The sequence below is a fragment of the Limulus polyphemus genome, unplaced genomic scaffold (genome assembly GCF_000517525.1).
Source record: "Limulus polyphemus unplaced genomic scaffold, Limulus_polyphemus-2.1.2 Scaffold2589, whole genome shotgun sequence".
NCBI lineage: Eukaryota > Metazoa > Arthropoda > Merostomata > Xiphosura > Limulidae > Limulus > Limulus polyphemus.
Genome location: NW_013668199.1, coordinates 20,039 through 46,795, shown reverse-complemented (window position 1 = coordinate 46,795; position 26,757 = coordinate 20,039). Strand labels below are relative to the sequence as shown.

The 26,757-nt window shown below is 35.0% G+C and overlaps 1 protein-coding gene across 3 annotated transcripts in view; it reads right to left on the bottom strand.

The window, feature by feature from the left end:
- The window catches only part of LOC106467371 (sodium/hydrogen exchanger 8-like), a 158,889-nt gene that overhangs the window by 114,849 nt on the left and 17,283 nt on the right, over positions 1-26,757 (bottom strand). For 2 of the 3 annotated variants that reach the window (XM_022395538.1, XM_022395537.1), the window contains exons 2-3: positions 15,969-16,104; positions 8,101-8,261 (exon numbers count right to left, since the gene is read on the bottom strand). In XM_022395538.1, the coding sequence (XP_022251246.1) occupies positions 8,101-8,261; positions 15,969-16,104 (297 nt within the window). Of the gene's footprint in view, positions 1-8,100; positions 8,262-15,968; positions 16,105-24,231; positions 24,305-26,757 lie in introns of all 3 variants that reach the window. The other variant, XM_022395539.1, reaches the window with a different exon arrangement.

The window sequence follows — 26,757 nt, the reverse complement described above, 5'->3', positions numbered from 1 at the left end:
TCGATAACTGAAAGAAAGTTATATTCATTAACTTCCAAATTATCGAGTGTGATTTTACATAAGACATCTATATAGCTTCTCCATTATTCTGTAGTTGACTGATACATTGATAGTTGAGCTTTCAAACAATATTTGGTAATGAAACATTTGTCTGATATCTTGCAAGAACTGTTTGACCTGTTTAGTGAGATATAGCAGCATTACTGTGGCACAGACCACATCTTTTCTGCTACAAACACAGCTAAGACAGCAGAGGTTGTCACAAAAGATTCTAGAAAAATGACAGTTGGTCTTATCTACTGATGGTAACATGCAATATATTGAAATGATTTTGCAATCTTGACTTTCCAAGCATTAAGTTAAATTCTGTGGTGAATATGTGCCTTTAGAACTTTCAAAGCAAACTTGTGATCATTTACACAAGTCAATAAAACCTTATGTTGTTGTGCTGTCATGCAAGATTTGCACCTGTTAGTCAGGTATATTCATATTGGTTTTCCTCAAAGCAGTAAGGGAGTTATTGATGTATACTGTATATAAATATTGATGAAATGTAGATAATTTTGTTGGATTTTTTTTGTCTTATTTATTTTTTGAGTTTATATGATGTAATAGTTCTTTATAACCACTGGATATTAATAGTAGTGGGAAAACAAACAATTTGGGCTTAATGCTGTGTTATATGGCAAAATTGATTTTGCTGTCATTCCTCATACTTCTATTAGATTAGATTGTTTATATACGTATATTTCATAGTTGACAACATAAAATGTTATCTGGATGGATAACTATGGCAATAAGGAACATTTCTATTTATTTCCATTTATAATTACTTTTATTTTCATGATATCACTTGAGATGGACTGGTGTAAGTCTTCAGCTGAAGCCTGCATGTGCCCAGGTAGTAAACTGACACTGCCATTAGTTGCTATAGTTACCAGCCTTGTTTCTGAACAGTGATGTCATGCACTAAGCATGAATTGGTTTATGTATTGTCATGTGTGTACATATGATTAGGCACATACATAGTTTATGTTATTTATGTACCAACTTGTGTATATTTAATCATATACCCAAATATGACATGTACATGAAGAAACTGTTTTAGGAGAATAATAGATTTTCCTTGGAACAGTGAGCCATTTGTCGGCGTGTTTGATAAAGACTACAATAATAAGCTTCAACTTCAGTGTGGGAGAAACAGAATATTTATTGTTTAATTCCAAACTGGAGTAAAGACGTTTGAGTATTTTATATTAACCTTCTGGATATGGGTAGGTAAAAGTGCCTCTGCATTACCTTTTTGCAAAGGTAAATTTAAAATTTAATTATACTACTTTATTATTAATGTATACTAATAAACTTGGCATCAAACACAGTTAACACGTTCATGACATCGTGCACCACCAGTGGTACATTTGCGTGTTTTCTGTTGGATGTCGTGAGCTACCTGTTGCACACAGCATTCATAAGATATAACTGCACCTCATATGTCCCAAGATCTATATGAAAGTATTTATTTTGTACGGACGGCTATAATAAAGCCCCGCCTTCCATCATGTACGAATGGAGTACGAATGCCATGTGGAAAGGACAACTGAAATAACCAAATTTACATGATTAAATTACTTTATATTTTAATATTACATCTAGAGACTGGCATTAAATTTTTCTATGTGAGTAACTGAAGTAAAAAAAACAAACTAATTGAGAATTCTTTCATAAATAAAAAACTGTTATGAAAAGTGTAATATAATAAGGATAGAAATTCAATGAAAAGAAAATTTTCATAGTAAGTAGACCAAAAACTAATTATACATTGTTTTTTTCAGAAAGCTATTTATGAAAATTGGAAAAAAAAGGACATACAATGAATATTTTAATTAATTCTAATTTTCATTTATGCCTGTCATTGAAATACTCCAAGCACATTGTAGGCTTCCTATCACAATATTTGAACTATTTTCATCCACAGTAGGGATTATTTTTATCTGATGTACCTTTTTTACAACCATAAAATTGTGAAATATTCATAATTCTTTTAAAAATTGGCAAAATTTCTCTGAAAAAAAAAAAATTGAATATTATGATCATTTGATTATTATTATTGAAATCATAGTGTGCACCACTAGTGGCACATGACACCCAAAGCTTAAATGGGTAAAGACACGATGTCATATACCACCAGTGGTGCACTCAAGAGAAAGCTGTCAATGCAGTCATTCTGTCATAAAACATAAAAGAAAGCCTTAAATTTAGCAGCATCTAAGATGGAGTTCACAATGAGGCTTTCTGTTCCTATTGCATAATTAGAGAAGTCAGTTATGCCACAAATGTTAATATTATATTAGATTTTATTTCTTAATTTGAAAATAATCTATTTAAATAAATTCTCAATCTTCATGTGATATTTGTTCACTCCAAATTGCCCAATTCACATATTCTTTCCACCTCCATTTGAGCTTTTAATTTTTAATAGAAATTACAAACTTATAGCACAGATCTTGCTAAGACAAATACATTTTCTAGCCTTCAATGATCTTGATTTACAGATCTACAAACCAGAAAGTCAAATCCACATGCCACACCCTCCTATCACACAGTCTTTCAAAAAAGTCAATAATTCTCTCTGATATTTGCTAATACATTATTTATAACAAATAGAGAGAGAAGATTTTGATTTTAATTTACTGCCTTACATAATAGGCTAATTCATTCTGATAATAGTTTTTGAATTATTTAGCCTACAGTTTCAAAGTTGCTATTGATAAGTTCACCTTGACCAAGAAAGGGAAATATTTTAATGCACTTATAGCTTATTTATAATGGTTATAAGACATTGTATTCTTTGTGCATGTTATTGTTTTATGTTTCTAACGGAATATTTAAAATAAATAAAAATTTAGTAAAGTACAAACAATAACCCTACGAAAAAAAAAGGGTTAACTTTTATCGAGACTTTGACTGCAGAAACAGTATGTAACTCACAAGTAAGTATTAAATTTCTTCTCTTTATGTACAGCTTTTTATTTATTGTTATAAAAGTAAAAAAATTAACTTATTAGATTAGGCAAGAAATATATCAAGTAAAACAATTCTCAGCAAGTCATGCACTCAAGCATGTAATTTGTTTAACCATAACTTGAGCTAATTGCTCACTAGGTGTTTATAACTTTGTTACACATGATTAGTAATTAGACATGGTTCAAAGAGCAATAAAACAATAAAATTAGATAAAACAGTTCTTAAACTGTTAAGAGATATTTATGATAAATAATTGTAATTTTCTATTACAATCTGTAGCCAATCTAGGAAGAAAAAAAGGGGGGTAATTTATATTTATTTTGTATCTTTTTGTGGTCAGCGAAATGAACCAAGCCCACATAGTGTTGGGGTAGAGAAAATAAAAAAATTAAAAGTTTCACTGAAAAGAATTTTTCATATTCATTTAGAAGGTTCAGATAATGAAACTGAAAACTGTAAGGTGAAAAAAAGTATCTTTAATTTTAAAATAAATATAATCTTACACTCAGACTGGTCAGGGTCTGAATCAAACTCTGACTCTATAGATTCACAAAAAATTTCTTCAGTAAAAATACTAAATGAAAAAATTTGATCCTTTTTGTACAAAAGACAAGTAATATTTACTAAAAGCTTTCCAAAATTTGTGTAGATACACTTACTACATTAAACGTTATAGCATATATAGCTCATGGCTACATGGTAATTGCAAGGTTGGTATATAGAGGGTTAATATGATTTTGAAGCCTCACCATATCATTACAATCCATGTCACCATGTCTAATCATGTTCTATCTGACAGCCACGTTTCTTGGCAATAACCCTGGCAGCATAGCTTCCATTGCAAAAATCTCTGTTGTAAGACTTCCACATCAAAAACTCACCATTCCTCCTTACACACTTGCCATAATCCATTGCAAAAATCTCTGTTGTAAGACCTCCACATCAAAAACTCACCATTCCTCCTTACACACTTGCCATAATCCATTGCAAAAATCTATGTTGTAAGACTTCCACATCAAAAACTCACCATTCCTCCTTACACACTTGCCATAATCCATCTAGTTTCCCAATGCCAATTTCAACAGTTTGAGTGCACAGAAATACAAAAGTGAAGTGTCTGGCAACTTGACTGGTAAGTATCATATGGAATAACATGAATATTCATTTCATTCTCCAGCTGCTTAAGATATGTAACAGTCGAATGGGAGGTATCATTGGAAGCCTTATCTTGGTAAACCCTTACCAGTTGGCCTTATATCCATACAAAATTGGTATGTCTTTATGGTACCCGGGATTCATAGCATTGGTCTGACAGTAAACAAAGTTGACCTTGTCCTTAGTATCTATCTTCCTGATCATTCACTTTCCCCTGATACAGCATCCAGCAGTAATTGTGAATCCTTTTGAGAGTTTCATAACATGCTATGTAATATTTATGGATATTTTTTTCACCGATTTATCTTTCTTGATTATATTGCATACTACTGCTTGGAGCAAGTGGGTGGCTTCTGCTACTTACCTTTTGTTCATGGATTCTAACCTGTTACAAGGCATTGCACTTTGCTTACCATGGCTGGAGTATGACATGTTGCAGGTCTCTTTCTGGATGGTTATAGTGCCTTAAGTGACCAATATTCATTTGTTTTCTAATGCCATTAAGTAAAAGGGATATCCTAAATCCTTGAAATTCTAAGTCCCTGAACTGAACACATTTTTATGATCTGAGTGAATGAGTATTTTATGTAGGAAAGGGAAGTTGGAAACCTACACAAAAATTATCAATTTTCAGTGCCATCATTCTACTTACATCATGCCTAGTAATATCAAAATGTATTTCTGATGCATCGTTTGTGGTTGTCACATGACTTGTTGATTTGCATATTCAAAATTATTTTAATATAGTATACTCAACCCTCTGTATTCAAAAACATTTGTTTTTCTCATTTGAGAAACAACATTGCTAGAATAATCAACACCACACCAAGTGAGAAACACAACAGACCCATTGTTTTCACTTGTGTTGGTGACAGAACATTTTGCAATTGAGACAACTATAACATTAGTAGATTTTGTGACTTGGTCTTTATGTAGTGAAATCATGATTATTTGTTCATTCAAAATGAAAGAAAACATAGCATGCCTATTATCTTCCAGTTATTTTGAGTTAGAAATATGTTTGATTTGTACAAAGGAATGATTTTTTAACCTTGCAGATATTAATAAGTTTTATCTCCATACTACTTATGAACAATGTAGCTCCACATCTGGTAAAGTGTAATCCCTTTTAAGGTAGCAAACCTATAGTACAAATATATACATATATTTGTATATGTATAACTCAACATAAGTTTTCAGCCATACAAATGCATAATAGAGTTTCAAATAAGCTGCTGTAGATGATGCATTTTATTCGATATTAGAAATAAGCAGGCTGTGTGGATTTTACAAAACCCAGTCTTAGTTACAACATTACATATATTAATTATGATACTTGTAGAATGCACAGAATCACTGAACTAATTCAAATATAATTTCATAAACCTTTTATACAAGCACTATCAAAAATTGGATCTCCTCCATAAAGCACTAAATTTACATCAATCATTCATAAGAAGTCAGGTTTATAATGTAAAATGTTTAAACAAATGAAGCATGTGTCACTCTCATGATAGAAAGTGTAATGTATTTTTTTCACTTCTCATAGATCATAACAATAATTTTTCTGACAAAAAGAAGACAATTACTTAAAAGCTCTGGATACAATTGTAGTAACAAATAAAAGAAGTTAAGAAAAAGTTAAGTCAGAAAACATTAAGTTTGTAAAAGTGAAGTTAGACTACTTGATTGTTAGTTTAGCCATAACATGCAATATTTTAAAGCGAGTTTCACAGTTTAACAGAAAAAGGAGAATAACTTGACTTGTCAAAGGATGTTCTAAGATAATTGAACCCATCTGTGTGGACTTTGACAAGAAGGAGACAATTATTTAATGTTCTAGATACGACTGTGGTAAGCCACAAGGTAATGTAAGTGAATTTATCACAGATTGTGTAAGAAACAGAACAGAGAAAAATAATTCGTCTTGTCAATTGGATTCTAAAGTAATTGAAACAGCCTGCATGGACTTCTGACAAGAAAAGAGAATTATTTAGAGTTTTAGATACAACTATGATATCCTATTGTGTAAATAATTTTTGTACATACATTTGACTTATTTGGAATATATTATTTTAAAACAAGTGAATTGTGTGCTGTCTGTTTATTGTTCTAATTTATCACCAACAGGTTACAGACAGCTACTGTAAAGAATCCAAGCCCATATACTAAAACCCTGACACTGTGATACAAAAAAAAGTTACAAGTATACACACTGTTGATGTCATGTGTGAAGAGATTATTTGAACTTTATAAAGTGAAGGCATAGTCATAAAATGGTTAGCCTGCATTATGATGGCGAAGATTAAAAAGAAATAATAATGTGTCATCATCAAGTAGCAGCAACATACCATTTCTTGTACAAGATGTTCGAAGTCATTTGTCAGAGTCTATTAACAGTGGCAACCAAAAAAAACTACATTTACAACTAAGAAAAACTATGGCTGTTAACTTTTAGTGACTGATCAAGAAGAAATTACAATTGTAAATTGCCATTTGACAGTTGAATACTACTTATCAAAGATGTACAACTTCAATGGTGTTTTGAATGCAAGCTGTGGAAAATGAATGACTGGAAGCATGTGTTACAGTCTGGTGAGATGTGCAAAACCTCTCCTATATTCATAATAAAACAAAATATACAGCATTTAACTATACTTGTGCCAACTCCAACAGTACAAGATGCTAAAGGTAATGTGATGGTGTAGGGAATGTTCGCATTAAAGGATTTAAGTCATCAGATACCTTTAGAAGGATGAATAATGTCCAGAGTGTAACTGATAGCCTTGTTCCATGCCATTGTATTTGTGAAAGAAAGTTAAGTTTTATAAACATTTCTCCTGCTGTTTTTTTCCATTCATATTTGTACATGTTATAACTTACAGTTCTAAAGAAACTAACAAAAAAAAAATCCCCTACAGTAAACTTTTCTGCTTGGGTTTTTTCAGAGAATACAACAAACAAGTTTACTTGTTTTGCATAATGAGAAGTAGGTCACCATGCAAACCAATTGTGAAAATCAAGGTTCAAGTAGTAGTTAATTCCCATCCTTGTTGTAACCAACACTCAAAATTGCAAAGAGAGAAAGAAAATTTAATGAATTAGTTCAATTTGTACCTATGACAGTGGGCTATCACTAAACATATGGTGTTTCAAATACTGATGTCCTAGTCTCCTCATTACCATTTAACAATACTGTGCCCATCAGTGTTTCCGATGGAAACTAATGTATTTAAATTTTACAGTCATCCCTTATCATTATCATTACTGGTTTAACATTTACTGTCAATTTGTACCAGCATATGACTGAGTCCGAGTGCTGGAGTAACAAATCAAGGTGAACATCAAAGTTCTGATGATAGTTTTGAAAATGAATGCCTATTTATCCCAATATTTCTGAATGACTCTGTAAAGTGCTGCCTTCTCTCACATATGAGATATATACAGAAAATTTGCTGGCTAGTAGCTTTTACAATTTATAAGTTAAGTAATAAAACATTTGTTTTAATCAAAATTTGATTCAAAACTAGAATTACAATACACTCTGTCAAACCACGTGAGTGTGAAAGAAATGATAATGAGGGGAAGAAGCTTCCACTGCTTGAAATTAGACAAAGCCAAAGATAGCATAGGCTGGATGAATATGGGTGTTTTAGACTTGACAAGAGTTGGTAAATTGTGACTCAAAAGAAATGGTTAAATACAGAAGAGCATAAACAGTAGCAACCTAACATACAGTGCCAAAATCATGCAACTATTTTATTGTAAGTTATTTATAATGGCTGTTGAAATTAAAAGAAAAATAATTTAAAACTAAATTACAGTTAACCTGTGATATAATTTCAGTGTTCAAGGTGACCCTGTGTCTTTAAATACAGAGAGAACTTGAACTACTGTTCTTTTAAATTAAAAATTACTTACCAATGACACTTAAAACAAAGAAAATACTCATGCTTGAGTGATGTTCTGCCTCTGCTGCTCCTTTCTGTGGTAAAACAGAATCTGTCAACACAGTTGAAGATGTCTCAGTGGTTGAGAGAGTAGTACCATTGGTTATTTCAGATTTATTGCTTAGTTCAGTCCTAAAAATTAGTAGTTAAATTAATATAATGTGGAATAAAAAAACAAATCAGTAGCAGCAAAAAAATCTATGATAACACAAATTATAGCTTTTCATTCTCTAAAATTAATAAATTAAATCATTTTAATTATAATAATCAATACTAACACAGAATTTGCCCTAAACATCAAACCATAAACAAAAAGAGGTTTATTGTCCTCTAAATACAGCTGGGCACTTTAATTACTTAGTGATAAATAAACTGAATAATTGAAAATAGAAATTAATCAATTTATGTCAAGAAAATAATCAATTAATCAAAATTAGTGTTTCTAATTATTGCTCAGATTATTTGAACTATCTAAGTAACTGACATATTATCATTATGTTTGTTGTTAAGCACAAAACTACATAATGATTTTAAGTTCTTGAGTCTGATTCCCATTGCTACCTAACTTGCTTGCCTTTTCTTTGTTATGACAAAACTACTAATGCTATCTGTCACTGCCACTAATTTTGAACTGCTAACTAGAGGAAAGGCAACAGGCAGCATTCACCATCAACTCTATAGCTACTTGTGTTAATGTAAAGTGTAAATTTACTGTTTTTAACATTATGTTTTCTTTTGCTCATACAAAAAAATGTGTACTCTGGTTTCAGAAACACTGCACTAATCAATTAATTGAATGTAATTGATTAACAAGCCTACTGATTAAATGAATAGCAAATACCACTAATTACCCAGCTCTACCTTTAATCATCTATATTTGTAACACAAGTTTACAAATTAACTATATATGACTTATGTTAAACAAAATTTAAAAGCTACTAAGAGAATGTTAGATATCACATAACAAAACCTTAATAAACTTGATAATATAAGTAATTGTTATACATGACAAACAGGTAGAGAAAGAAAAACAAAAGAGAGAGCTAAACCAAAAATTATGATTCAAAATGTATAAACTGGGAAGTTATTGTCATATGAATGCTTTTAACAAGACAAGAAAAATATACACTTTTTCGTAAATATTGTTAAGAATCAGCTAATGACAAAAAAATCATACCAGCTATAAAACAAAAAAGATAAAAATTAATTTTTTATCTGGTATTTGAATGACTCATAAAAAAGAGCTTAAATGTTTTTGAAATGCATAAAATATCATAAGAATTACTTGATTATATTTTTTGTATTACACAGAATATTTTAAAATTATGACTGAAATAAAAATTAAGAACATAGTGTTATAGTAAAGTTGGTATATTTCAAGTGGTAAAAAAGTTTTTGTATTTAATCACACAAGAAACTTACTATAATGATTTATAAAAGTTCTTTTTTTTGCAAGTTCTCATTATTCTTTTACCCTTATTAATTGATACATACGTTAACAGCTCATGATGTTAATATTTTCCTACACTGAAAACATATTTCCAATAGATACTTACCTAGTCTCACAGTTACATCTATTCTCAATTTGACTGCCCTCTAGTGTGTAAGTTTCACTCAACAATAGCCTTGAAACTCCCACCTAATTCCACATGTAAACCATGTAGTTCAACTACATTTAAGCATGCAACAGTCCTTCACCAATACGAGTGCAACAAATCCTCCTACTGCAGCTGACTTCCTCTATGCAGTTGAACCCAATCTTCACTTTGAGATTAGGTATGAAAAATGACACCAAAAGTGGGGAAGATGGGAGGTAAGTATTCATTGGAAATATACATTTTCAGTGTAGGAAAAGTTTACATTTTTCCTAAATTGAAAATGTATTTCCAATAATACTTACCTCTACTGACACAACAGCTATTCCTCAACCTTCACTTTGCCCATCTAAGCATTGGTCTCACTTGCTTGTCTTTTATACCCCCCTCCCCTTAAACGCTCTTGTTGATATTTGATTTTGCAACACTCTCCACCCACGTCAATGCACCCACTATTCTGGTACTGTATATAAGCACCTCACTCAGATAATATATTCACTTTTTCAAAACTTACGCCATCCCAGTCATTAACACCAGCTCTTAGTGGGGAGGAAGGGCAGGAATGTGTCAGAGGAGGTAAATATATTATAGGAAATACATTCTAAATTTAGGAAAATGTTAACTTCCAAACATAATTTTTTAAAGGAAATTATAATTGTACAGAAATCCACAAGGCAATGCCCAAATCGCAATCCAGAACCTAACGAAGCACAGCAATTCGTCAGCGAAAACCATGACCAATGCTTTGTTGAGAAAAAGTGATTACATTATCTGAGTGAGGTGCTTATATATTGTACCAGGACAGAGGGTGCATTGTTGTGGGTAGAGAGCATCGCAAAATCAAATATAGCCAAGGGCATTTAAGTGGGGTATAAAAGACTGGAGCAAGCAAGACTAATGCTTAGATGGGCAAAGTGAAGGTCGACGAATAGCTATTGTGTCAGCAGATGGTGTTTTGGAATATTAGTACTTACAAGTACTTACCTCCTCTCACAGTTACAGCTGAAATTCCACATTGAACAGGTGGTGGGACCAGTGTAAAACTACCTAGATGAGCACTCTTCAAAAGCTTCTGAAGAGCACACATAGAGTGTGCCACATCTATGGAGAGGAAACACACTCAAAGGGCAGAACTAGGTAACAATTCCAAATCTCTAAGGAAAAGAAAAGTGTGCAGAATGGCTATGGCACATCAGACCAGTGCAACTGTGGGGAACTTGACAGTCTGTGGCAGTAGGAAGGTCCTCAGTCATTCACCTCAGGTCTAGGAACCAGAAGGGAAGAGGAGCTTCTATTCTGATAATCTAAATCATCATGTGCACAAATTAAGTACAATCTGCAACGTAGACCTAAGGAGTGTACATCCAGACAATATCATGAAGGTGGAAATGCAATGTGTAGAGTCAAATTCCAGTCCAAAACCAATCAACATTGGGGATGTAACATTCAGTCCATGGTTGGAGGAAGTTCCAAGAACACTCACATGTTTGGCCTTATGTTGGCTGGTCCAGCTCCAACTAAAAGCAGTTGCCTAGGAACCAACATCCAGGTGGCAGTAGGATAGATGGTTCCCAGCTGGAGGGGTGAACTGCAAAATAGATGGAAGAATCACGTCCAAACCAGCGGCATCCGGAATAAAACATCAGACCCACAGCATGGGGATAATCAAGCCTTCTACACAGGCAGAACACCACCACCCTACTCTTGACTGAGTGGAATTGTGCATGCTCAGGAGGATTCCTCCATGATCCACCACCTCAGCGGCTAGGGAAAAAAACTCGTTGGAGAGTCTGGAGAAATGCATCACCAGAGAAAGTACAATGGGTGACCATGAAACCCTATTTTGAAAAGTAGACCATTCCTGATTCAGCAATCTAAGGAATGTTAGAGATGGACAGCAATCCCTTTCTTCTTTACTCATGTTAGTCCATGAGTGTATGGTCAGGTACAAATATATTTATGATGCAATATGCAAAAGAAAAAACTTGCAAGCGGTCTTGTGGAACACTCCATCTCAACAGTGAGGGCAATAAACCTTAAAGTTCTTATGATGCGGATTTTGGATATCAGTAAACCTGGACAGGCACCACTCACTTCAGAGCAGGATCCATAACATGTAAGAGGTACCTGAAAAAAATATGGAGAATTGAAATAAAATAACTTACCCAGTCAGAGTTGTACCGATATATGGAGAATGGCTATAGGGAGAAGATGATATCCAGTTGAGCAGGAAATTGCCAAATGGTGTAAGTAGTGCAACTCAAAAGTGTGGGGAGTAGTCCACATGCCAGCCTGGGTAATATCCTCCAAAAGAGGATGGAAATGAGCAACCACACAGAACATTTGACAAGATTCAGGAGAAAGGGAGGAATATGCAATATGAATAACCTGACAAATCCAACTGGTAAGGGTGATAGGAGAAATATCAAAAGCAATGGATGGATTCCAATGGATAATCAAATAAGAGTGAGAGCCACATAAGGGTGCTGTGCATGATACACAACACCATAAAGCACATACCTGACACAGGAGATGATTGACCAGACTGGAAGTAAATATGGAATATGAAAGGAATGGAAATAACACAAGGCAAAAATGGGAAAATGAAAGGTATATGCCATATTACCTGCAATGGTTGAAAAGGGCAGACCATTATCAAACAATCAAGTAAAAAATCATGTACCTGATGAAGGGGAGAATCCAAGCTAGTAGACCAATGATGGAATATTCTCCACTTACGTTGATACACAGACATAGATGAAGAATGGACAGTGTGAGACAACAAGGGCACTGCACGTGTGGATAGTCCTGAACCCTTGCAAGAGACTGGAAAAAAGCCATGCCAGAATCACCCCTGAGATAGGTTGCCAAAGAAAGCACTGGGAGAAAGGGAAAGGTAATGGAGGTTATTCCTGTAGAAGGGACAGGGTCAAAAACCATGGCTGATCAAGTCAGAAAAGAGCCACAAGAAGGACCTCACACGAAGTAGATTGGATGAGAGAAATTACTTGGGGGAGAAGATGGATGGGAGAGTATGTATAAAGGAAAAGGTCCTTCCAATCTTGCTTGAACACATCCACAGGCAAATGATGTAGAACTGGAGACCAAAAGAGAGAAAATTAGGTATTCAAATGAGTGTCAAATGCATCCAGTTGGGGAGAATCTGAGAACACGGCCATCAGAATATCTGGAGTCAAGAGACTACTTTGTGGGTAGGATCATGTCGGGACAGGACAAACGATCCGCAACAAGATTGAGGGCATCTGGTATGTGACAAGCCATCATACGAATTTGATGGCTGTGAGCCCAGAATAGAAGATCTATAGTGCAATGTAAGATGTAAGTGCAGAAAATGAACCATCACCCAAAAAACAGCAAGGACCTAACTCCTTCTGAGATGAATGGTCCAAGATCTTTTGTGTATTGCAGCATGCATACCATGCCGACAGTGAGGCATTTGTGAATAAGTGGATATCTGGACAAGGAAGAGAAATAGGTATCCCCACTGTCATGTTCTCCCTGTCTAACCAACAAAGGAAGTTGGACTGACAGGAAGCAAGAAAGGATATCTTTAAATGAAGAGGGTCCATGATGAGGTGCCATTCATCTTGTAGTATCCACTGCAAGGAAAGCAGATGGGCATGGCCCAGAAGGATAAGAGCCTCCAGTGATGCCCAAGTCCCCAAAAGTTGGAGAACCTTTCATGCGGGGAGAGAAGGTGCTGATAGTGCCCTCTGAACTAAAAACTCCATGGATCACAAACAAAGAGAAGAAGGATGGGCTCAACTGAGATGTGAGTTGAAAAACAACCCCCATATGAACAAGATACTGAGTGGGGTGGATAACGGACTTCTCCAACTTGATAAACCAACCCACCTGAGCAGCTTCTCTGAGAAGAAGTTAGGTGAGTGAGGAGGATTCTGCAAAGGATGGAGTCAAGAGAAGCCAGTCATTCATGTAAAGATGGAAATTGAGTCCACAAAAATATAGGAATCAAGCAAATGACTGAACCACTTAACAGAAAGCATAAAGTGTAAATGTCAGCTCAAAAGGAAGACCTTGAAAATGATAAATGTGATACTCATGGACAAAACATAAATAACGACATGAAGCCCAAGCAATAAGGATGTGAAGATAAGCATCAGACACATTGAATCTCATCATCCAAAGCACTGGAGGAAAGGCCCATCTGAGAAACAGGTAGGATTCCATGGTGACCGAGGCACATTAAGGCAGTAACTCCAATGGGAGAGATCAAAAACAGGATTCACATACCCGCCTTCTTTGGAAATGACAAAAGTGAGGAACAGAATCCTGGAAGTAAAGGAGAAACCTGTTTGATTGTACCATTGATGAGAAGGTCTTGAACCACTTCTGTGAGGTGCTGGCAGGAAACTGGATCTTTAGGGGGGAAGGAACTGGGACAGAGGATAAGGCAGAAAGGAGGGAGAGTCCTTCTGACAAAACTAGAATGACCTATGAGTTTGCTGAACAATGATATGCAAATACACGAGTCTCTGCAGTATGTAGGGGCACAGAATACTAACACCTGCATGTAATTGACCTGAAAAACAATTGGCATGGAGCCCAATATCCCACAAAGGGGGAGAAAACAAAACTCAGAACTAGATGCTGCAGTTAATAAGGAAGGGGAGGGATCAAATGACAAAACAAAACACAACATACATGGGATATCAAGTCTAAAAATGGTGACTGAGGTCTAGGTGCTTCAACAGACTGAGAACGTGCCTACACAGTAAAGGAAGAGGAGGGGGGGGGGTCCAAATCTGCAGCGTCCTGATCTAAGTCCTCAGGTAATGGCAGAATTGCTTGTAGATCAGAAGATCCCTAGGCCTGCCTGAAAGAAGCCATCTCACAACAAACTATGGCTGATAACATCGCACCTGTTGTCACAGATTGTTGAATGCCAGTACAGTCAGTAGCCATTGTAGTCTTAATTTTAAATTATGAATTAATAAATATTGACTGAATACCGGTAAGTGAGTGAGAAACAGAATTCACAATAAAATAAAGAAATCCAACTCGTTAGTGAATTATAAACAATACTTTGAAATGCAAAAATCACAATTTGAATATTTTCAAAATGCACTAAAGAAAAAAATGTGTGAAATCGGGCACAAGGTCTAAACACTGTCATGCCAAATTGAGAAGTGAAGATTGGGTTCAACTACATAGAGGGAGTCAGCTGCAATACGAGGGTGTTTCACACTCCTTTTGATGGAGGGTTGTGGCATGCTAATTTGCATGCTTAAATGTAGTTGAACTGCATGGTTTACATGTGGAATTAGGTAGGAGTTTCAAGACTATTGGCAAGTGAAAATTTGCACACTAGAGGGCAATCAAATCATGAATAGCTGTAACTTTGAGAAGAGGTAAGCAATCATATTGGAATTTGTCACTGTTATATATTTTCTTTTTAAAAACTAACATTTATAGTAATTAAACATTTGAGAAATTGACACAAAATATACAGTTATATTACACTTACAATTAAAATCTTAAATTTTAATATGAGGTAAAGGATGTGACATGACTATTGTATAAAATAAAATATTAATAAGCTTACACTTGTGACAAACTGTCAATAAAACCACCAGATTAACAGAGTAAATGCTTATGTTATGCACAGCTGACTTAACCACGCAATGCATGCACTAATAGGTCTATGTATACAACTTTTCATGTGTTCTATTAAATATCAATTACATATCAGTCTGATAAAAAGTCATAATAAGAAAGTTAATGCAAGATAATATACACTGTATATGAATACTGTAAGTTTATTATTGAAGCTTTTGTGGAGCTTACATAAAATTAACATTACAAAAAATTCAGGGATCATAAAAGTAAGTTTAGTAGAAATTTTAGGATACTGGATAATCAGATGTTCATGTAAGAAATTAACTGTTTTGATAGAAGTTTACTTAATAGTTATCTAAAGAACTAGAATATATGGATGTGATATTCTTATCTTTGGATGACAATAAGTGGGGAGAGATCTAAGCTAAGTGTGCTTTAAATTTTGATATTAAATTGTTCATCCCACCACAGAAGTACCACATTAAAACTATCAGGTCATAAAATTGCAACTGAATTCAATGTTGTGATTACTTATGATTATCATTAGTTATTATTTTTATTATGTGAACTTATACTACGTTAAAATACTGGGGAAATTATACCCATAAAAGATGAATTTTTCAGAATATATTTCAACACTTACATATTACTTTGAGGCATTATCATACTTCCATTAGAATGCCCTCTCTCTTCTTGTGCTATGAGATCTTGTTGCCCCTGAATAACCATAGGTACCAATAACCAAATAATAAACATCCACTTCATATGTATGCCTTTGTCTATAAAGAAAAGTAACATATTATTTATTATATATTTGTAATGTTAAAGCTTACACACACTAAAGCTTACTTTCATCTTTGTATGAAAAAATTAATATATATATTATATATAAATATCCACAATTTTGTATTTCAAGCTTGTATAAATGCCTAAAAATTAAATGTTTTGCCTTAGAATACATAATATACAAGTTTGACTCTTTGTGAAAAGCATTTATTTGACTTTAGAATAATTAGACTACCATCATTTACTGTTTTTCTTTCATCCTTCTTGAAATAATATCAGTTAAAACCTAAGAACAGCTGAATAATTATGTAATTCTACTATTGTAAGTGCCACAAAATAATAATATACTTTAAGTAAATTATTAATAATACACAACAAATGCTTTTTTTATATATCACATAGTACATACAATACTAGGCCACTGCAATCTAGAATTTTGACCTCAATGAGCAACCTCTAAATATGGTCCAAAATGGATGAAGTTTGACATTTGTTTTTTGATCAAAGAAACAAAGTTAGAAGTGGTGAGAGGTTTAGAATTTTTAACCTGAAACTTGACCTACAAATGAGTACTACCAACAGAGATGAGAGAATTAGTAGCCTTTTTCTGACAGTTAACCAGGCCATAGCAATGCGGTCGTGTGAATGGAAAGTTACCATTGTATTCATGGTGACTTGACAGCACTGAACCTTTCTACTATTCACAAAACTGACCCCAAATGTTAACATTTTCCTACACTAAGAGTATATTTCTGATACACACCTCTCGCATAATAGCTATTCTCAACTAGTGCTGCCCTTTAGATGTGCAATTTTTTCTCACCACAAGCCTTGATGTTTCCACCTATCCTCATATAATTTCCCATGGAATAGCTTAACAGTAGCAAGCAAATAAGCATGTGACAACCCTGCACCAACAGGAGTGCGATAAACACTCCTAGAACAACTTACTCGTTTCTATACTGACGAGTACTATCATCACTTCGAGATTAGGCACAAAAGATGCACCAAAAATGGGAAGAATTGGTGGGAAGTGTGAAAGAGGTAAGTATGTATCAGAAATTCATTTTCTGTGTGGGAACATGTTAGTTTCCTATATGATACCTTATCTTTTCACACATAACAGCTAGAATTTCACACTAAAATGGTAAAGGGACCATTGTAAAAGTTACCAAGAGGAGCACCCAAAGAGAGAGCCCATACAGTGTGATACCCTAATGTAAAGGGTCACACCTTTGGGAGACCGCACCTCATCTGCATCAGGTATACTCTTTGCCTGTTGTAAAGGTACGTCCCACTAAATTGGGTGGCAAAGGTGTATGTCCAATATTTAACTAGACATGCCAGATGATGTAGAGTGGCTGAGGCACATTAGACCTTATTTGGTGGGTCAACTCTGATTTAAAACCGGGCGATATCAGGTATTTATCTTCCATTCCATGGTAGGAGGAGGGTCCCAGCCATCTTCACCCCAATATCAGGAAGAGAAAAACAACTTCCATTCTGAAAACCCAGGCAGGGTACATGTGTGCATATCTAGTACACAACCAACAAAAGGCTTCCCGGAAACCCAATATCCAGGGAATGATAGAAAGAAGCATAAAACATGATGGGTTAAGCCAGTCAAGATTTATCACCCAGTCCACAGTAGGAGGAACTTCCCTACCAACCACGTGTGAGGACTTATGTTGGCTGGTCTTGTATTGATCCAACACCAGACTTTGTACGAACAAAGACCCAATTGGTGGTAGGATGGAGATGAGCTGCATGTGGTGGATTTGTCCAGTCCAAAACCAGGCAGCATAGGGACTTTTTCTTCTGATCCATAGTAGGACAGTACTCACCATCTATCCCAATAGAACACCACCACCACCCTACTCTTGACTGAGTAGAATCAGTCACAATCAGGAGGAAGCCTCCAAGGTCCACCACCCCAGTGGTTAGGAACTGGTAAGTGGCAAAAACTATTATTCTCCACTGGGAGAGGAGGGGGCAATGCAGTATGGAGTCTAGAGGAATATAATACTGTAAGACAGTGCAATGGATAACCACAAAACTCTATTTTGAAAAGCAGGCTGGTCCCAGTGTATTCAACTAGGACCAGAGGGATAGACAGCAATCCCACCTCTGCTTTACTCATGATATTCCACAAGTTGGTGAGATCTGGTTTGGACTGTATTTATGAAGCAAGATACCACAAGGCAACCTTCAGAGGTCTCGTGGAATAACCCACCTCATCAGTAAGCATTATAGACCTGTAGTCATATGGTATGGATTTACATTTAAGTATACCTGGACAGGCACCACTGCCACAGAGAGGGATATAGGAAAGGAGAAAGGGCCACTGGAAAGGGAAGAGGTAAAACAAAACCTATCCTTACAGAATCAAAATGACATATGGAGAATGGCAATGGGTGGCAAATGATAGCCAGATAAGGAGACAGCCAAATGATAAGGTACTGGGCTATAAATATGCGAGTTGTGGTCCACATGCTAGCCTTCACAATGTCTTCTAATGGATGACAGAAGTGGGCAGCCAAGGAAAAGGTGAGATCACATATCTGGTGGGAGACGACTTGGAAAATGCAACAAGAATTTTTGGATAATGACACATAAGCAAGATGAATAAGTTGGTGAATCCATCCAGTAAGGGTGACAGGAGAAAGATCACAGTTACAAGAAGTATTTCATAGTATAAAAAGATGGGAATGGGATCCACAGAAGGAAGCAGTGCAGGCAAAATAACAATGCAGAGCACAAACAGGACAATGAAGACTGTCAAAATCAGAACTGGAATGCAAATGGGAGGGGAGGGTAATAGGAGTGAAGGTGATGTCTCCTTCACGTACCACTAATGTCTTGTGAAAAAAACTATGATCTAGATAAAGGAAAAAAAAAAAAGGTATGGTGATAGAAGATATGCGAGATGTTGATAACAATAATATTTGACCTATGACATCCACATACAAAAAGGAGTAAGAAATACATCTTAAGGGAGAGGTGGTACAATGACAAAGTGGCCAAAGGGAGGAAGGAAAAGGGCATGAAGGACCACACTGAGATTCCAATCATGTGGAAGAATCAGATGAGGCAGATGAATCAGGTGAAAGGAGTGAAATAGAAGAGAAAGGATAGAAGAGGAAAAAGGGCAACAAAAGAAGGAGAAATGAAAGGTATTAGACAAAACCACCCTACAGCCCACAACTGTAGAAACTGATAAACCATTGTCAAAGAGCCAAGTAAAGAAATTGAAAAAGTATAAAATACTAGGTCAGGAAGGTAAGAAACCGTTGCATATAGACCAACTACAGAAATGCAGGGGAATGAGACATGGGAACAGGGGGTAGGAAAGGTTGTTTCAGAAAAATGTGAAACAAGAGAAGAAAAGAAGGAATGTTGACCTGTAGCCTCTACCAGAGATTCCAAAGTATCAGGAAGAACCCCAAAAACAGACTATCATAAAAAGGGGCCAGATGGAGGTCCTGTAAATAAGAAGCAAGTAGACACACATGAGACAAGAGAGTATCCCTGCCAAGGAGATCCTAACAACAAAGGAGCCATGTATAAAGGAATATAAGCGTGTAAACTAGAAATGAGAAAAGTACATGTATCCACCAAAACCCCTTCAGGGGAATGGTGGATAGCCTCAGAAAACCTTAGTAGGAACCCCTCGCCTGAATTAGAGTTTCCAAAGTCTGAGAATCTAAAAATGGAAATTCTGACCTATGATAAGCAAAGGCATAGGAGTCACACAAATGTAGGGGTTGAGGCATGCTGCCACCCAAATGTAATTTGACAAGAAATTGTTCGGCATGTGCATGAATATCAGGAGAAGGGGAAAACCAAATAATTTGATGATGGTGCAGAATTAAGATGGGGAGGGGGAGAAATCATAAGACACAGGGTTAAGAGACAATATCATGTCCAAAACAGTTAAAAAGGGATTGTGGAAATCCAGAGGGGTAGCATGGTACAACATAGAAAAGGCTGTCCAAATCCACTTACGTTATGACCAGATTCCCTCAGAAATGGAAGATCTGGCTAAGGTTCTAGAGAAATAGCAAGCCACAAAATAGTTTCCAACTCATCATGCAGAAAGTGTGAAGCTCAAAGCCACAGAATTGGTAAGTGATGATGGATCAGTAGTCACCAGATCCATAACAGAAGTTGTTGTACTAACAATAAAGTGAGAGTTCATTATGTAGAAATGAAAAAATAAAAATATTTCATAAATACTAATGAAACAGCAAATAAATGACAACAAACTAAGACTTGTCAAAACACATTGGAATGAAATGAATGTGCACATGAGAAATCTAAGTAAAGAGTAAAAACTGAACATGACTGCACATAGTAATGCCAAATCAAGAAGTGACGATAGTGATCTACAGTACATATGAAGTCAGCTATGCTAGGAGAGTGTTACAATTCAAGAAAAGCTATTATGTGAGTGGAGGTAAGGTATCGTATCAGAAAATTAATGAAAAATCTACAATCATGTATAAGCTTAGTAGTAAATAAATGAGAATATCACACAGATTCATAAAACACCTGTCCAATCATCAGCAGTCCTAGGTAGTAGGAGAAAAGGTTACTACACAAATCACAACTAAGAAACAATCAAATATGCATTATAAACAAATTATGTTTCTATTCTCTTACCCAAAAAGTTTAAGATTGATAATTAACAATTCATTTTATTACAGAAGATAATTCAGAGCAGTAAGAATGCACTAAATATGTAAAAGGATCTTTGACAGTTTCTGTTTGTGCAATATTTAAGCTAACACAATGATGTTACTACTACTTTTCAAGTACCATACTTGTTTCTAAATACCTATAAATTTTTAAACAGTGGAATATCACATATGTGCATTATCTGTTTTATCGTTTGCTATTATTGTTTTATTTCTGTGTGTAATTAGTACCCTATTCAATAAGTACCAGGACAGAATGTGTCATACAATAGTACAAAGCTTCCCTCTAGCCAAATGCTTTATACTAAATGTCCGAATAACTAGGACCAGATAAATTATGTAATTATTAGAGTACCTTATGTTAAAATATGAACTAATTAATTCATACTATTAAATGAAAGAAAAGCCATTCTAAATTAGGATAAATATTTTTAACCATATAAACTGCAAAATCACTATAATTTTTTGTGTTCTATTCCTACATCATCTATTGAAGTAAAACACACTCAGCAGAATCTATTCAGAAGTTCATCATTATGCTTCTATGAAAAAACTTGCAGGGATGCATCAACTTGAGAAAGAAACACTGGCAATGGATTCATGATGGGGAAAACAAAAACTATTTGTAAAGATGAAGGCGGTTGATAAGACAAAAACTTTTTTACAAAAGCTTCAAATGTTTTAGAATACACTTATTTCATCTTCAGTGAAATCTGGAAAAGCTATTATAATTATACTTATTAACAATTGCTATATTGGCTGCAATAATTAACTTAATTAAAATACTTATAAAACAATAGATGGCAGGAAATACAGATTATAGAATATGTTAGGAAAGTATCAAAATTACAATGCATGAGACATCGAGTTATAATTATAACTATTCTTAACAAATGGCTATGTGCTAAACGAAATTACATACAACAATTTTAGGTCTAATGATGTTTGGAAGTCTTTATGAACTGTGTGGTCTTTTGCTATGAATAAGTTTTTCCTGCAGAGTTCAAGACCTGAAGCTCCTGAGGTAATAATATTAGAAAAATCGTTACATGAAATGTTGTGACCTATGGTTTCAGCATATGAAAAAATAGCTGGGTGGCCGGGTTTAAGTAATGGATGGCTGGCCCTATTAGATACTCCTAAGTATTCAGAGACTCTAGTTTTTAAGTAGTATTTTGTTTTGCGAATGTACATCACCTTACGGTCACTACACGTATACTTATACACAAGCCACAGACACAGAAGCACAGTAAAATTAAAAGTTTAAAAGCATGAAATAAAATATATAATACATTTTTTCCTCTGAACTGACTCCAGTTTTCATCAGAAAGTTCAAAATCACCTGAAATTTTCATCAACAGTTATGTTTTTAATTTTATGGCTTTATTGCTGTACCTTGCACCAACTGGAGTAGTTACCCTCATGTCAAAAAACATAAAATCACAATAACTGTCAGTTATTTGTTTCATGTACCTTTTATAAAAACAGAACACAATTGTGTGAGGTGTCATGTTACACACATGCTCAAGCTCATCAAATTATAATGTCTTTGTTATGTTTTTTATACTAAACTAAGAATTAAATAAAATATGTAAATAAAAGTGAAGATTTGTAATACTAATACCTATTTAAGCTTGTTTGTATTCATGTAAAAATTGAAAACATTCTCCATTAATTCTCATTCAGCCTCACAAACTTAAGTGTCCAAAACACAATTCATATATATCATTTACTAGAACAGAATGTCCCAAAAGTAATATAATTCATCCAGTTTTTAAGAAAGCTATAAATAGGATAAAAAAATTTCTTTATTTTCCGGAGCAGAAAAATATGACCACCACAAACCAATTAATTTTGCTGATTAATAGTTTATGATAGAAAACTATACAACAGCTTTTAAGATTTATTTTGCAGGAAATCTTCTCCTTCTATTCATCATAAACATGTCCAACAACTAAGTAAAGGTGATTAGCAAACAATCTCCAAAGTTAAGGAGAGCGGGGAGAATGGCTTCTCTGGTGGGTTTGACAAATTTATTGGTATCTCAGCAAATAGATAAACAAGAAAGTTCAAATTTCAGATTTTTTCTTGTGCCTATCTGTAGTCTAATTGGTTGGAAACTGCAGCAACCTAGTTTTTATGTTATAAAATTTGGAAAGTGAAAAATCAGAGCTTAGATGTGTCACATAATACAAAAAAATGAAGACAACACCAATATATGAATAATTACTTAACAGGACAAACTGGAGATGTAAGACAAAGACTTCACAAAAGCCAATTAGAAAGAAGAAGCAGGCACAACTGTGTAGGTAGAAAATGGAGGAGTGTAATTACCATGGAAAATGGTCCCAAATGGAAGAGCAAAACATTCTCATACACACAAAGCTGGAATAAGAAAGAGACTCATATCTGAAATGGACATTATAATATCATCAGTAAGATATCTGGAGTCCCAAACTTTGAGAAGAATGCTTCTAAGTCATACGGAAGGAAAGGCATACAAATACATATATTCTCTTGCAACATAAGGAACCAAACGCCAAAAGAAAGTTAGTATTCAGGAACATAATGAATGATTCCAGAGAAAGTGATCTCCATATGTGGAATAGATCTACTCGTATGAGGCAATCTTATTTTGCTCAAAAAACTATCATAAAGCAAGATTCATCACCCTCAAAATATAGTAAACACATAACTGATAGTTTTGGCAGTAAATTAAAATGAGGTAAGAAAAGGATAGATAAATACACATCTTTGAAATGTGTGTCTCTAACTTATTTATATAAGATACTGTATAAGGACCTAACCAGATGCTTTGGAAACATAAAATAAAAATAGCAGCAGATTGCAGTTCACAATTTTAAACAATTGAGCCAAGAGTGAGATTCTGAGAGTGATTAAAAACTATTTTCACCACAGAATCAGTCTTGCAATAATAGTATCTGTGATCAAATGTAGCTGCATAGAGTCAGGACCTAACAGTAATCTCCTTTAAGACACCAATGCTGGCCCATTAGAGCAGAGTTTCCAAACTTGGGCCACAAGAATGTGTCAGAAGGGCTATAGTAAATACATAAAACACACAATACTGTTAAGGTATTAAGTATCATTAGGTGGTGGGCTTAGCCACAACGCAGAACGTTCTGAGAAGGGGGTGTTGTATCGAGAAAGTTTGGGAATCCATGATTTACAGTATATGGCAAACATAAACATTTTGAACACAGTAATTTCTGAAGATGTTCCATGCATCCACAAAAACACCTAATGAAGATATTATAAGTGTAAGTGATCTCTAGAAATGGTCTAATGTGGTACTAAATAACAGATAAAACTGATGAACAGAATCATAAATTACCAATAGCATGTCACAAGAGTACTACAAAAATCCAGATGTACAACCCAGACAAAACTTAATCTACTCACTTCAATACACTAAACATCTAGAGCTGAGCTACAGCAGTTGAAAAGGCACTGAATCTGTCTGGATCTCAGGGAACTAGAAATATGATAAACGATGGATCTGAATAAACAAGGTCTTCCAGAAAGTTTGGGTCTAAATCCCATCAACATTAACTTTTCAGGGAATATTTACTGTTAGCTTAGTTTACAGATCTAAGATTAATGTAAATATACTAAGCTCTATGAATCAAGTATAATTTTCACCACAGTGTGGTAGTTCTTACTTTATTTTTATAATTTCATTCTAATGATTATTCTACACTGTACTAATTTTCCTTTTATTAAATCAATTATTCTGCATTGTTAGCTTAGTATACAGATTTAGGACTACCCTAAGTCTCCTGGGCTAATCAAACCTTGAGACATTATTGGGTTTATGGCCAAAAATATTGTTAACAGCAAGGGTACATGAAACCATGCATTCTAATCATTATAAGTGAGACAGTTTAAATAGTACAAATAATTAATTATGCTCATCACTAGGTATATTTTTATTACTGATCAATGTAGGTATTGTTATGTATCTGCTTGTTTGTAAATTTCCAGTAAAAATTCTTTCTGAGGAACTTCAGCGATACAAGTCCTTTCTTGATTAAATCAGTTTATTCTTTCTTGATACAAACTTTTAGTACACAGTAATTCTACAGTCAGTATGTTTCTCATCACTTTAAACTTAACAACTTTTATAATACATGCTATAAATCACAGCGATTCACAATCTTGATAACTTCGCTCTCTACGAGTGCAAAACACACACTAACTCAAAACAGAATCGTAAATTACCCGAAACTCACCATGACTACTGTTCACTTAACTATTCCTCAGCTTTTCTCTGCCAGGCTGATATACTAACAAAGAGGCATCTTGATCACACTCAAGCTTCCCAGATAATTCATGAAACTCAGTCACACATGTGCTAGCAGCGTCATGTGACTTCCGCTGTCATAACACTGCCTCTTCCTTAGTATTGTTTGTCCCGAACAATAGCCACTTACATTAAACCAACAGATTATTAACAATAGCTTAATTAAATGTATAGAATTTACAAACACAAAATTAAAATACAACATAGTCTCTTAATTTTACAAGACGTTTCTTCTTTTGTACTGGTCTCCGTCTTATTGGCTTCCGCTTTACGTGGGATTCTTCTGCTCCATCAGGAAATGTCCCATTATCGGTAGCAGTCACATCAATGGTAGTAACTTCATTAACGGCTTCACTGTTTTCCTTCTCAAAACTGGGTCGAGTTTCTTCTTCAACTGTGGCTTTTTCAGGTGACACGTCTTCAGCAGCGTCACTTGTTATGTTGTTCATTTTGTTCCAACTGAAATGTCCTAGACCATGATAACGCCAAAGCCTGTTGGCATGCACCACCTATGGCTTACCTCATCAACCACATTTTATTCGTAAAGTCACTTCTGAGAGATGATCCACAATGTCATATGGGCCTTCCCTTTGGTCTTCCTGGGATTATACAACCACATCTCGTCTCTTGGTACAAAGCTGACTTCAGTAGATTTCTTATCATAACATAGCTTCAGGGAATCAGCAGACGTTTTTAAGTTCAATCGCACTTGATGATGAATATCATTCATCCTTTCAGATAACACTTTTACGAACTCTGGCACATTTTCAGGCAACTCTTCGTAAGGTGGGCATCCTGTTATCAGGTCCACTGGCATCCAAAGTACCTGACCAAACATTAGCTTTGCTGTAGTATATCCAGCGGCTTCATGATCTGCTGTTCTATAGGCCATCAACAGTGAAGGGAGTAAGACATCCCAGTCATTTTGGCGACTATTACAAAACTTTGTCAATTCCTGTCCCAGTGTCCAATTGTACTTTTCTACCATCCCCTCAGACCGTGGGTGAAGTGGTGTTGTCCTGGTCTTTCGTTTGCCAAACAACTTGCAGCATTTATGGAACACAGCTGATTCAAACTTACGGCCTTGATCAGAATGCAGTTTGTATGGCATACCAAACCTGAAAAAGAAATCACTAATAGCCGAAGCTACATTTGTAGCTTCCTGATTTGGTATTGTATATGCCACAGGCCACTTAGTGAAATAATCCATCACCACACAAATGTACTTGTTTCCAGCACGAGTTTGATATAACTTCATTGGAGCACATCCCTTATGCTTGGGTCCCCTTTTAACACAACATGTACTGCAGGTCCTGCACCATTCTTCCACATCTTATCTCATACCTATCCATTAAAATCTCTGCCGTAGGTGACTCAATGTCTTCTTAACTCTATAATTTCCTCCTGTTAAACTATCATGGAATTGACGCAGCACAATTTCCCATAACATTCTCGGTATAACTGTTTGCCAGGTAGTCACTTTCCCATCTGCAGTTTCCCATCTCCGGACAAGAATACCATGTTCAAGCTTCAACTGGTCCCATTGTGTCCAATAGTTCTTTGTCACAGGGCTTAAGCTACACACCTTCTCCCAAGCAGGGTGCAAAACACTTGCTTTTAGAAAA